This window comes from Rana temporaria, chromosome 3 (assembly GCF_905171775.1).
Source record: "Rana temporaria chromosome 3, aRanTem1.1, whole genome shotgun sequence".
NCBI lineage: Eukaryota > Metazoa > Chordata > Amphibia > Anura > Ranidae > Rana > Rana temporaria.
The window spans coordinates 215,718,523-215,732,683 of NC_053491.1; the positions used below are offsets into that span (position 1 = coordinate 215,718,523).

A 14,161-nucleotide genomic window follows, 5' to 3' on the forward strand; every position below is an offset into this window, starting at 1 on the left:
AACAAATCATCTGTTTTGCAGAACGGCTTATTTTATATCTAGAGGGTAGTATGCACAAGAATAATTCCTCCACTGTACTTGTCAAATATTCATGTATTAATAGCAATGAGAGCTGCTTGCAAAGCATGACACAAATCCATACATACCTTTGTTAAATCCTGAAGGGATTTGCTCCACACCTTGCAAAGTTCTGCTGGTATGTATGAATAGATTCCCTGAAGCCATTCTGCACTAAGTGGAGACACCATACAAGGGTCGATGGATTCTTCAATAAGCCTGTAATATCTGCAGAATGAAAATGCAGTGTGAGAACATTTCAAAAGCTTTCCTGTTCCTTCAGCTTATATGAATAGACAAGATTTCTTTCTGCCTTTCCAATGTACTGTATATGTGACACCCTAGTAAAAAAAAAAAAAAAAAAAAAATGACAGGTTCTGCACACTGTCACAACCTTCTGCTAGGATATGCCAGCAATGAGCCCGTAATAACAGTTATTCTGAACAATACAGTTAAGCCTGTGACAACAGACAAACTTACTATTCCCTTGATTAATGTTCCACACAGTAAGTGATGCCTCAATTTCAGCCATTCTAAATTAAACTAATTATTTCTTCACCCTGCTGTCAATTAGGTTCAATTTTGCAATATCAACAAGTTGAAACTTAAACAGAATTTGCATAATATAATCATTAAAATCCTTTTAGAGGACTTATGCTAATGAATGGTGCTGTGGCTTTTTCTGTGGCAGTACAATAAAGTGTTTATAGCACAAACTGATGTAGTTTTATTTTTTGAAGAAAAACAAGGAAAAGGAAACATTTTATAGAAGGAGTAAAGCACTGACATAAGTGTGGTATGAGAGATGAAATTTATTTTATTTTATATTTTTCTTGTAAATATGGTTAACCTTTGGAGATGGTTATAAAACAGGCTATCATGCTATCATAACACAAACATAATTTACAGTAAACGTCTGCTGGTGTAGATTCTTCATAAGCTATCCCAAGGCCTGGGTCACACTGGTGTGACATGAAAGTCATGCGACTTTCAATCAGACTTCACCCTGCAACTTCAGTCTGACATCGATCTGACTTTCATGCGACTTTGATGAAGGGGATCCGATTTTGATCGGACTTTGAGAAAAAAAATTGCGTGCCCCCCAAATCCATACTAGGCCCTTCGGGTCTAGCATTTATTCTGAGGGGAAACCACATGCCAAAAAAACAAAACAAAAAACAGCATGGGCTCCCTCCAATAGTCATACCAAACCCTTATCTGAAATGCAGCCTGGCAGGCCAGGAAAGGGGAGGATGAGTGAGCAGCCTCTACCTCCTGAACCATACCAGGCCACATGCCCTCAACACCCCAAAGCACCTTGTCCCCATGTTGATAGGGACAAGTGCCTCTGCCCCACAACCCTGGGCTGTGGTTGTGGGGGTGTGCAGGAAGGGGGCTTATCGGAATCTGGAAGTGAATAGTTCCCTCACCAATTCATCCAAAAAAAAAGCATAGTGTAAGAAAAACATGAGTCAGTTTTTCATTAAAAATGACTAATGTCCCCTGTGGTAGCTTAAACGTCACTCACAATGTCTTCTGCCGCTGCCCCGCTGAAAATAAAATAAATGCTCCTCTGTCGCTGGCTTCCACCATGGTGTCTGCTCAGGTGTCTGACAGTTGTTATATAACTTTGTGGGGTGGTCATCTGGTGATGTCATCTGGAGACCCTGTCCCCTTGTCACAGACCCATAATACTTGGGTCAGTGATGTCACAAGGGGGTGAGGTCTCCAGTTGATGTCACCTGATGGCTACCCCCCATAGTTATATAAGAACTGTCAGTCACTGGAGCTGACAAATGGCAATGTTTGCAATTGGCAATGTTTTATTTTTAGCGGCAAAAGGCATCGTGATTGACATTTTCAAAATTCCTCTATTATGACTAATGTAGCCTACTTGGGTGCGACTTCAAATAAATTCAATGGGCTGAAATCAGACCCAAGTCGGACCAAAGTAATACAGGAACCTTTTTAAAAGTCAGACCAGTTAGGACAGTTCTGCGGTGGATGAGCTGGTGATTTGATACATGCTGTTTTTATTGTTATTTCTTGTAAGTGTAACTTTTTATGGGGGCTTTTTTAATAAATTCAAAAGCAGAGAACACTATGGTACTTGTGTTTTTTGTTTCATGTCCCTAACCCCTGGATAAGTGGAATTGATTATTAAAAAGCGAATGGAGGAAAGTGGTGTTTGGAGACAATTTATACGTTAATTACCCACACAAAGGTGCAGTCTGGAGACTGTAGAAATTGTTACCATTGGTAAAGTGGACTGATCGTGGTGGACACATGGAGTGATCTGTCTATGAGTTTTATACTCATCCTTGGGGTGAGCAGGCATTTTAGCAGGTGGTGGTGTGCACTGAATATTGGATATTAGCAACAAGATATTTCATCATTAGCACACTCTTTATAAATTAGGCCCTATGTCTCCTTCATCTATTGCAATACCTGAATTCAAGTTGCTTTCGTATCTAGCCTGTAAACCTTTTTTGATTTTTGTTAAAAATGTGTGCATCTTTTCCCCATCAATAGTAAGTCATGCAATTCTCTAGCCTCAACCTTCAATTTTGTATGTTTACCAGTAACCAGATTTCTTAGATCTAAAAAATATTATGCAGTTCTAAGAGCCCCAAGTATCTATACCTGCTCTGCTAGAGATACCAATTCTAAAAATGCTGATAGAAGCATCGCCCCTGTCCAATTAAACAACTAAATCTCAAAATCCTATAGTATCAGGAAAACCATGGATCTGTCCAACTCTTTATGGCATGGAGGAAAAATAACCCTGCATTATTACATTTATTTAGAATTGTTTTAAGCTGGTTGCAAAAAAGAATAGTGGAGTAGTAGCTATCAAGTGGTATTAAATGCAAAACCAAAAGTGTAATAAGTTTCAGCTTACCAATCATTGTATATGGTTGCTAAATTTGCATTTTTTGTGGGCTTTTTCCCTCCGTTTTCACCTGGTGATCTGGCCAGTAACACACCTCCTATTCTAGGAGCAAAAGGGCAGGTTCGAACAGCAACATTGTTAATCTTGGGGCAGGAGAGTGCTACATGCACTAGCAGATGTAGATACACTAACAAATTGAAGCCAAACTCCAGCTAATACTTTATAAGCAGATACAGCAAACAGTTTTTTTTCTTCTTTTTGGATAATTGTTTTACATGAATAAATAAAATCTGATCATTGTAATCACCCAGTCAGTGGTAAATGGTCTGTCTCAGCCCTACATCGGCAGGACAGACTTACTGGCCAGATCACTAGGTGAAGATAAAGGAAGGAAAGCCTAAAAAAGAAAACAAATGCAGCCATCATATCTAAGAATTGGTAAGCTGAAATATTATACAGGTTTGCTTCTGGGTTTAATACCACTTTAATATATCAGAACAAACTGCAGGTTTAGCTAACATGTGTATTAAATACAATCTATGTAGATGTCCTGATCAGTTTGATATTCTCATCTATGAATTTTACTCCAGAAGAAATTTAACATATAGAACATTCCCAAGACAAAAGAAACTTATAACATGTTTTGTGAGCATCAGTTGTCAAAGCTGGCACCTAAGCACTGATAATTCCCTGCACAAACAATGTTTAAGCATTGATCCAGGAGAAGAGTAAAAGTCAAAGTGAAGGGATATCCAATTCCTGATAGTTGCCACCTGAACAGATTTCCCAATTGTATGATTTCCCCTTACCTCCTGTTCCTGTGACAACCTAAATATTTGGGGTTTTCCCATAAAATTTCTCAAATTTGCTTTGTGAATATCTAAGCATTTGCACAGCCATCACAAATAATCCCTGTAATGTGTATACTATGTTTATTTCCTATGATTGTCAGCTCCATATAGTCACCATAATGCTGCCACTAAGTGTTAATGTGTATTTATGGTAACAATAATTAAAATCATGATATTTCAGGGGGTGGAGTCAGTACAGGAATAAATGCTTATGGCCAGCAAGATAATATGGGATGTGTAGTCCCTAAAAATTGAAAATAAACCAAAGGAATGAGCAAAGAGAAAACTGCAAAGCATGCAGAGAATCTATGCACAGATGGACATTTTTAAGACAAGCTTATATTGGATTGTCAAAAATAACTATTGTTTTGTAGTGCTATTACAATGTTGATATTATAAAATGAAAGTCTATGCTGTGACCATAGTACTCTTTTAGGTGAAGTTTAAAAAGCTCATCAATATTTTAAAGGTTAGGTTAAGACTGAGGACATTGAAGTGGAATTCCACCTCAAAAAAAAAAAAAAATACACCAAAAACCCATTCTTCTGGGGAATGGGGCGCGCTGCCTTCTGGGAACTGTGTGTATCCCAGAAAGCAGCTGCTCATTCACAAAAGCGCTGTGAGACTCGCGCGAATGCGATGTAAGAAACGGGCAGTGAAGCCGCAAGGCTCCACTGCCTGTTTCCCTCAGTAAGGATGGCGGCGCCAGGAGCTGCCAGGATCGAGGGATCGGCCTCAGGGGGCTGACATCGCGGGCGCCTAGGACAGGTAAGTGTCCTTATTAAAAGTCAGCAGCAACAGTGTTTGTAGCTGCTGACTTAAAAAAAAATTGCGGGTGACTTAAAAAAAAATGCGGCTGACTTAAAAAAAAATTGCAGGTAACCCCGCTTTAAACTCTTTTTAAAGGAAAAAATGTATGTGGTCTTAATTTGAAAGAATACCTTCTGTTGCCCTCAGCTTCCTCCAACTCTTAGAAAATCCTATTTGGCTGCTGTGACCTTACTTCCTGTTATAGTAGTCCAATTGTATGTAGGGATGTAGCCATCCTGTCTTGATCAGCACCGAGATTGACTAGGGATTATGTAATTTGTAAAAGTGTGTATAGAGCAGTGCACATGACCTCAGCTGGATGTGTATGGATTATTTTTGAGACTAAGGATATAATTGCGTGTCAATTTAAGGATACTTGGGGAAAGCTTATATTTTTCCATTTGCCAAAATCAACTTGTGTGCTCTTAAACTAGAAGCTTTTACTTTTAAAGGTTACAATACTTCCCCAATTTGCAGAAATCTTTAAAAAGAACGCATACATGATAATGCTCACAAACATGCATTACAAATGTGTTTTGTTACAAAAATGGACTAATTAAAATGCAGGCATTAATAAGCCTTATAAACACATGTTTATTATACTTATTACTGTATGATTTCTTAATGTACGTGTTAGATTGCATTCTTTTCAGATATTTTTTTTTAAAACATTTTTTTCTCTTAATACTTTTTTTTTTTTTAAACTGCAGTTCAACATTTCCAATGCAAAATAATGCATTTAGAGATAAAAAATCATCTGATACAGTGCAATATTGGGGGTACAATGTTGGCTATTTCAGATAACTGCAAAATGAGTAGTGTCCATACAGTTGGCAAACAGTTGGCAAAGCATACAGAATTAAAGTATAACTAATGAAATAACTTTTTTAGTTTAGGATAGAGTCGAGAGGTATTAGAACTCCTGTCAGTTTTTATTGCTGTTTGTGCCCCCATTAAGGATATTCCTTCTCACGATTTGTCCGGTTTATCATTAAAAGTGAAAATAAAGAAAATCCCACATTTTGGGTTGTCCCCAGAAATATAATAGAGGGGAAATCTTCCAATGGGAACTCTATTTCTGGTGACCTGGGGGTCCCCAAGGAATTCCCTTAATTTCCAGGGATTTCCCCTCACTTCCTGTTTGGTGATGGTAGTAAAGAGAGATCTCTGCAATGGGACACAGATGGCAAAACCCTTCCTTGCTGTATCCAAAATGAAAAAATATGTTTTGCCTATAGTTCAACTTTAAGGGATACAAGCCAAAAGGATCACTAGCAGGCAGAAGGAGATCATGATTTATAGATTATGAGTTAGACCTCATTTAGAACACTCTGTCAAGTTATGAAGACCTCACTTGCAAAATATATTGGTAAAAAAGAATTAATCCAGAGACAGGCAACAAAAATGGTGACCCAAGGAAAAACGGGAAAAGGTGGCCATGAATGAAACTTTTAAATACATTACAAGTATAGATAATGTTCAGGAGGACAGCGTTTTCAAAATAAAGAAAAGATTAAAAACTTATAAACAGGAACAAAAAAAGACAGACTTGACAGACAATTTTTTTTTCTGCAGTCATTTCTCTATGTTTATGTATTACTTCCTAGGCATAGGTGGAAAACGGCTCTAAATCAAATGAATTTCTGTCTATATTACAACCAGACATTTTTTCAGGTGCTTGAAACATGAGGTCCATTATGTTTAAATCATTCACTGTGAATGCTTACAGGGTTACCTGGTCAGTGAGCAAGGAAGCCTGTTTAAGATAAAATGTGGCTTTTACAGTTTATAGATTTCCATTTGATGCGCTAAAGCACAAATGTTACTTATGTCCGTTGAATGTTTCACACTAATCTATAGCGGGGGAAATAATGCAACAATGAATGACAGATTCCAGGTAACTGTGCTTTTTAACTAGCCTCAAGGCCATTTTATGGATCCTGCTCCATAAGATTAATGGAAACTATAGGTTTTTGTAAGTAGACTGTTTATATCCAATGAGAGAAATTCATTGCAGCTCAGCTACCATGTGTTTTCAAGTCAAAATAATAATAAAAATAAAGGTTTAACATGAAATGTTAAGTAAGGAGTACAATACTTTTTGACATAAAAAGTTAAAAGCAGACACCAAAAAGTACCTACATGTACGTATCAAGTTTGTTACCCTTTACAAATATTCCCAATTGCTAATGGAGATTACTCATAAACTCTTCATAAGGCAACACGTTTTATCTTTCAAAGTGTTCTGGGAGCTTGGCAGATTGGGGTCCAATGAGCAATGGGGGCAACAATGCTGCTATGCTATAGATAAACTGTGGTAAGTGTTGATATCCTAGGATAGAAAGTGTGCTACTGTCAGGACTAGCAGGTGAAAGTAAAATGAATAAATAGAACATAAAACAAATGCAGTCATCACATATAAGGAGACAGGCAAGTAGCAATATCTCAGTTTTTGAGTTTAGATACATTTAAACTGTTAAACCAAATCTGGTTGCCTTATTAAACTTTTAAAAGTAAAAGTCTTGTCTAGGAGCAGACTCATGAAGAATGCGTATTATTACCCTGTTAGCCACAAAACACTTCTGCGTACCTCTTTGAAACTAGACTCCGCTTGTTACTAGAGATAGAAAGTTCCTGACTTAAGGGTCAAGTTCTACAATCCATTCCCATGTCAAATGAAAACAGATTTTCACTGAGTCTCTCTCATTGGACACAGAGAAGGCAGGTGGCAGGGCCTCAAAGTTAAGGAAATCAGTCGAAAAATGAAACTATCTTCAAAGAAGCACACAGAGGGCCATTGTATGGCTTACAAAGGTTATAGCAATAATTTGTATGTTTTTTTCTTCATTTTTACAACTGTCTAAACAGACAAGAACTTGGACTTTTTACAGTTTTTTGTGTATGTAGTTTTATATTAAACAACTATTCCAATATGAAAGATCATATAAAACACAGAAAATATCCCCAGAAAATCTGTAACTGGAACCATTAACATCCTCCTGAGAAGGATACTTTCCAGGTTGTTTTACTGTCATAGAACCTTACATATTTTCTCAGGCACTGACTTAAAACAAATATACAGATTAAGAAAGTCTGCATAAAAGCAGAAATTCTTATCTGTATACTTGTTCTGCGTCAATGATTTCTGGTGTGTAAGCCAGAGAATTAGCATGACAGACAGTTTACTAACCCTTACAGGAAGAGTCAGTAATACATTTTTTTTAAAGGAAATTAAAATTATAAACACATATGGCAAAAACAAACTCCAATGATAAATATAGTTTATGTATGGCTTAAAGGAGAACTTCACTCTCTCAATTAACATTAAATATTGTAAATTATGTTGCTTAGGTATATTGTATTTACTTGTTTTCGAAAAAAAAAAATTTCTTCAGTTACTTCCTGGTTTTCAGGCCTAGGCAAATTAGGTCATACATCCCATGAGTCTTCAGGAGAGAAGGAGGAGTTTTCCTAGCCAAGCACACCCTCCCGTATGCCTGCGTTTAGGGCAGATAGATTTCAGAATGTAAATGTTACATAAATCATCTGCCCTTTCTCAAGATGGCCATGGTCAGAAATGTGAGGGAATGTTTTTCAACTTGCTTTCTCAGCAAACTAAAGCATGGAGACATGGATGGATGGGTGAGTTTGCTTTGAATATAAAACATTTATGAAATACTGTTTTTGGTTTGTGGTGCTCAGATGCTGTGTAATTTCATTTTAAATACTGATTTATCAAACCTGTCCTCAAGTACCACTAAGATGTCATCAAGTTCACTTTTTCTATCAGAAACACAGGAAACCAATGCTAGAAATGCTAGTATATTTAAATAATCATACGTGTCAATGCAAACATTCATTCACCCAAACAGCTGGCTATTAGAGAGTGTTGGCATCTACATCATTTGCAGCTAGATATGGCGTTTATCAGTTTATCAGTTAGAGCATATAAAATTCAGGTGTATATTGTATAATTAATTGCCTATCTAATGATAAATTAAGCTGGCCACATACTATACATTCTGATGATAGATTTAAAGAAGATTGTAAAAATATTATGTAATGTAAGGGCCTGCATAAGTGGATGCATATTCAATGGATTGTTTAGGTTTTTCTTCAAATTACATAGTTTTGGTAAATATAAAAAAAGATTATACAGGGATTACACAATCAGATGGTAAAGTGCATGGCCAACCTTAAGCCTAGTACACAAGATCAGAAAATCAGACCAAAAATACCAGTTTTGAAGTGATCATACGATAATCTTATCATTAGTACACAGATTTCAAAAGCTGAGACAAAAATTCTCATAGGATACCGGAATGAACCACACTTTTTGTTTAATCAGTACAGTATTTGACCAGAAAAAAAAGGAAGACCAAGACCACGCATGCTTAGAAACTAAAGAATACATTACAATACAATACAACACATGACATCACTTATGAAGATGTATTCTGTCATACAAGAATTTTCTTAACTTGAGTAACCTCTTCATTTTCAAAAATAATAATATTAAAAGACAATCATTTATCTGATAGTGTCATCATATGTACCAGGCTGTCAGTTAGTATTTGCTCACTACACCAGTTTAACCACTTCCCGCCCGGCCTATGGCCGATTTACGTCCGGGAAGTGGTTATGAAATCCTGACAGGACGTTCTAGAACGTCCTGCAGGATTTCATGCCGCGCGCGCCCGTGGGGGCGCGCATCGCGGCGATCGGTGATGCGGGGTGTCAGTCTGACACCCTGCATCTCCAATCTCGGTAAAGAGCCTCCAGCGGAGACTCTTTACCACGTGATCAGCCGTGTCCAACCACGGCTGATCACGATGTAAACAGGAAGAGCCGCCGATGGCTCTTCCTCACTCGCGTCTGACAGACGCGAGTAGAGGATAGCCGATCGGCGGCTCTCCTGACTGGGGGGGTTCGCGCTGATTGTTTATCAGCGCAGCCCCCCCTCGGATCGCCACACTGGACCACCAGGGATGCCCACCCTGGAGCACCAGGGTGGGCAAAAAAAAAAAAAAAGCCAAAAAAAAAGTCTAAAAAAATAAATAAAAAAAAAACATAAAGAAAAAAGATGCCAGTCAGTGCCCACAAATGGGCACTGACTGTCAACAATCAGTGCTGCCACCCCAGTGTCCATCAGCGCCACCCCAGTGTCCATCAGCGCCACCCCAGTGTCCATCAGTGCCACCCCACAGTGCCCATCCATGCCCAGTGCCCACCTAGCAGTGCCCATCTGTGCCACCCATAAGTATCCATCAGTGCCGCCCATGAGTGCCCATCTGTGCCGCCTATGAGTGCCCAGTGCCGCCCATGAGTGCCCATCAGTGCCGCCTATGTGTGCCCATCAGTGCCGCCTATGTGTGCCCATCAGTGCCGCCTATGTGTGCCCATCAGTGCCGACTATGTGTGCCCATCAGTGCCGCCTATGTGTGCCCATCAGTGTCGCATACCAGCGCCGCCAATCAGTGCCACCTCATCTGTGCCCGTCAGTACTACCTCATCGATGTCCATCAGTGCCATCTCATCGGTGCCCATTAGTGCCGCCATATCAGTGCCCGTAATTGAAAGAGAAAACTTATTTACAAAAAAATTAACAGAAAAAAATAAAAACGTAATTCTTTTTCCAAATTTTCAGCCTTTTTTTAGTTGTTGCGCAAAAAAAAAAAATCGCAGAGGTAATCAAATACCACCAAAAGAAAGCTCTATTTGTGGGGAAAAAAGGACGCCAATTTTGTTTGGGTACAGTGTAGCATGACCGCGCAATTGCCATTCAAAGTGCGACAGTGCTGAAAGCTGAAAATTGGCTTGGGCGGGAAGCTGCGTAAGTACCTGGTATGGAAGTGGTTAAAATACATTACTTAAAACAATGCTTTTTTACAAGTAGACACCACCTTAAAAATGATTCAATGTGAGTGCTATCTTTGCTATTTACAATGAACAATTTACTACCTAGCTACCAACATATGGATAGGACAAAATGTAAACTTTTCTTTCATGCTTCCAATGATACTAGCCTCTGGCCCAATTGACACTAGAGCAAATATTCTCCCCCACAAGGCACTTTTATAATGTCCTGCCTACAGTGGAACATCACCAATGGCAGACATTAAGACTGTGTTACCCTGAAAGACTTATAATTGTGTATTATACTATATACACAACCATCCATTAGGCCTAGACTATGTATTGGCATCTGATTCTGTTATATGGTATCGTATTAAATCAAACCATTACAAACATTGTTTCCAGTTTGTCTACAAACCATATGCCTGTAATTACCTTGTCTTACATAGACGTATTTGATGTGAGCAATAGATATTGATGCCAAAATATGTCAGTAGAGGAGTTAGGAACTGTCTTTGTTACATTCTTTATGTTCCATACATCTTCTGCTGTTGTTGAAAGTTTGGTGCCACTGTAGTGATATCCTTTGATGCTCCTCAATGCTAACTGACCTTGTTACATCCAGTGATCACAATCTATCCTTAAGTTACCAAGTTGTAGGCAAGCAATATGGTGGCATAGAGAACAGAGTAGGTATTTTAAAATGCATTCCTAAATGCACAAAATATAACTGGATAATAATATTTATAGGTAATAATCCCAGGGATTCAGGGAATATCTCATGGCCTTCTGGAAAATCAGGAGGGAATTTATTTCCCCCCTGAGTAAATTGGACCATACTTTATATAGGTAGTTTTCCTTCCTCTGGATTAACTGTGGGTATAGGAATCTGTATATGGAGAATTTCTATTTATTTAGTCTGTTTATTTATTTTAGAATTGTTGGACCTAGATGGATGTGTGTCTTTTTTCGACCTTGGCTACCTATATAACTATGTAATATATTTCCTAAACTTCCTATATTTTACAAATATACAGTGTCTACCCTCCTTACCCTATAATTCATTCTTTTAGTTCAAAAAGAGAAGGTGCCTTTTATTAATTTGGACTCATGTCCATTGCAGTTAAATTAATACAAAAGTTTAAGCTGCGTTATCATTTGTACATTGAAAACATATGAATATCATTCTGAGCATCTTGTGCACTGCAGTGTATTTTGCACTTCTCAAATTGTTAAGTAAGTATGAAACCATGTGTATGCTAGACTAATGCTTCTTACGCCATTCTATAAGATAGTTATATTATGTAAAGAAATAGCAACAAATTAAAGGTTTTTAGGAAAAGGGAAGCCAGAAGCTTTTGAAACATTGAAAATATTAAGTGACCGATGTTTGAAATGTGTCTGCTGTGGACATTTAGCAAGAAATATAGTCAGGATTTGAGGCAAACTGATTTTTTTTTTACAGCTCTCAGGTTAAGCTACACTGCACACTGTATCACTGAGAAGGACAATGGATGAAATATGGCACATTATCATACCTCCCAATATTTTTAGTTGGGCAGGGGCAGGAGTGGTACAACTTCTACAATGTGTACATTCTGACCGGTGAATGGGAGCAGCAGGCAGCATTTTAAGTAAACCTGCCCATCCTTCATGGAGAGAAAATTATTTTCCTAACTCACTACTAAAATTTAAATGTGTGCAGCGTGAGGTGATGAGGTCAGGTATGAGGTAAGGTCCACAAAGTAGCTGCAGCTAGATATTGGGCTGTATTATGCAGAGGCAGAAAATTGGCTCTATATCTCTCTATTATGAAATATCCCTACATTTTTGGGTGATAATTTATGTTTGAAATAATGTTTAGGGGTTCATGGAAAAAAAAGTTTTACTAATTTATGCATGAATTCATTTTGTGGTAATTGCAAACTCCCACCACCATTCTTTTCTCAAGGGGGACAGAAAAATATACTTCCCCCAAATTTAAAGGGGGTGGGGTCATTCACTGGTCACTAATGCCTGTAAAGGATCATGGGAACCTCCAGGACAGTGGATTTAATGTATGTTAATGTAAATTGCATTAAGGCTGCTTAACACACCATGCTGACTAAAAAAGAGACACACACCAAGTTCGGCACAGCACTATCCTGACTGCCAATGTCAGAGAAGGGGGAGAGGGCTTAATACACTGTCCACTGTCCACCAATTTTTTTGAATGGGCAATTTATTAAGGTACAATGATTGCAACAAACATGTGTGGGAGTAGGAGTAGGCTCAGACTCAATTTTCAGTATGATTTAATCCCATCAACTTTTTGGCACCATCCCTATGGTGTTCCTCTTTCTCAGGTTCCAACATTAGGAGCTATATATTTTTTTAAAACTTGAAATCAGATAGAAGAGCTGATTTACTAGCTAATGTTCGGGTTTCAAATAATATTTCACAATACAAACCAATCAAATTAACAATTAATTTAGTTGTTACATTATAATGATTTCTGTATCCACACCAGAGCTATAAAAAAGCAAGGATGCAATTGAATAAAGCCTCTAATTAGAAACTTGAAAGAAAGATCCTTATGGGTTACAATAATGTGGTTGGATACTAAAACTGGAGAGTGCAAAATCTGGTGCAGCTGTGTATGGTAGCCAATCAGCTTCTAACCAATCTTTGACCATCTTTGACCAAAAAATGGAAGCTGATTGTTTTCAGTGCAATGCTGCACCAGAACTTGCACTCTCCAGTTTTAGCAAAGAAACCTCACTACCTGTTATGTTTCAAAGTAGCAAAGTAGCAAAATATGTCAGGAGTAAAACATTATTACTTTTTATAGAATAATTACAATATCCAAGTTTTTCAAATCTTCAGAAAGACCAATTAATGATTTTATAAATAATAAAAAAAAACTGTTCATATTTTCTTCAATACCTGACATTATGTATAAATATTTCTGAGGGGTCACCCATAGTTCTGACAGTAGCTGTCCTGTTAAAAGCAGCCTATCAGAATAGAGATATTTGAACTGCAATTGTTAACACACCCAGCACCTGAGTGTGCATAGCAGTTTCAAACAAAGCCACTTTGTTGTTCAAATTTTCTATGGTGATGAATCTCTATTTCTTTTAAGCTGATATGCACATTCAGAAACCCAGAAGATGTTAGGCAGTTAGTTCAAGCACCAGACCATAGAAGTCGTCCAGCTGTTACCCCCATGAATACCAGTTCCATACAAAGTAAGGTAAAGAATGAGAATAATATACCGTATTTTTCGCCGTATAAGACGCACCTGATCATAAGACGCACCTAGGTTTTAGAGGAGAAAAACAAGAAAAAATAATATTCTGAACCAAATGGTGTACTAAAATATTTTATATTATACTACTACTATAAGTGGGTGGTGGACACACAGCAATACCATCCCACCTATCAAATCAGCTCAGCTACACTATATCTGGGGGTAGTGGTGGACACAGCAACCACCCCCCCTTCCCAGATCAGCTCAGGGTGGCAGGGCAGACACAAACACACCTTAAGCCTCTATCACATTAGCTCAGGTGATGAGCAATGGATACCATGCCAGCTCACACCTCCCACCCCCTTATCAACAGCTCACCTCAGGCAGTGGAAGACACTGCCATTATAATCCCCTCTGGCTGGCTGGCTGGCTGGCTCTCAGATGTACCCAGGAAGCAGCTAG

At 38.2% G+C, this 14,161-nt stretch overlaps 1 protein-coding gene across 1 annotated transcript in view; it reads right to left on the reverse strand.

Annotated features, from left to right (window-relative positions):
* The window catches only part of LOC120932093 (dynein heavy chain 3, axonemal-like), a 123,984-nt gene that overhangs the window by 89,705 nt on the left and 20,118 nt on the right, over positions 1 to 14,161 (reverse strand). The window contains exon 3 of the mRNA XM_040344228.1: positions 147 to 285. Within this exon, the coding sequence (XP_040200162.1) occupies positions 147 to 285 (139 nt within the window). The remainder of the gene's footprint in view (positions 1 to 146; positions 286 to 14,161) is intronic.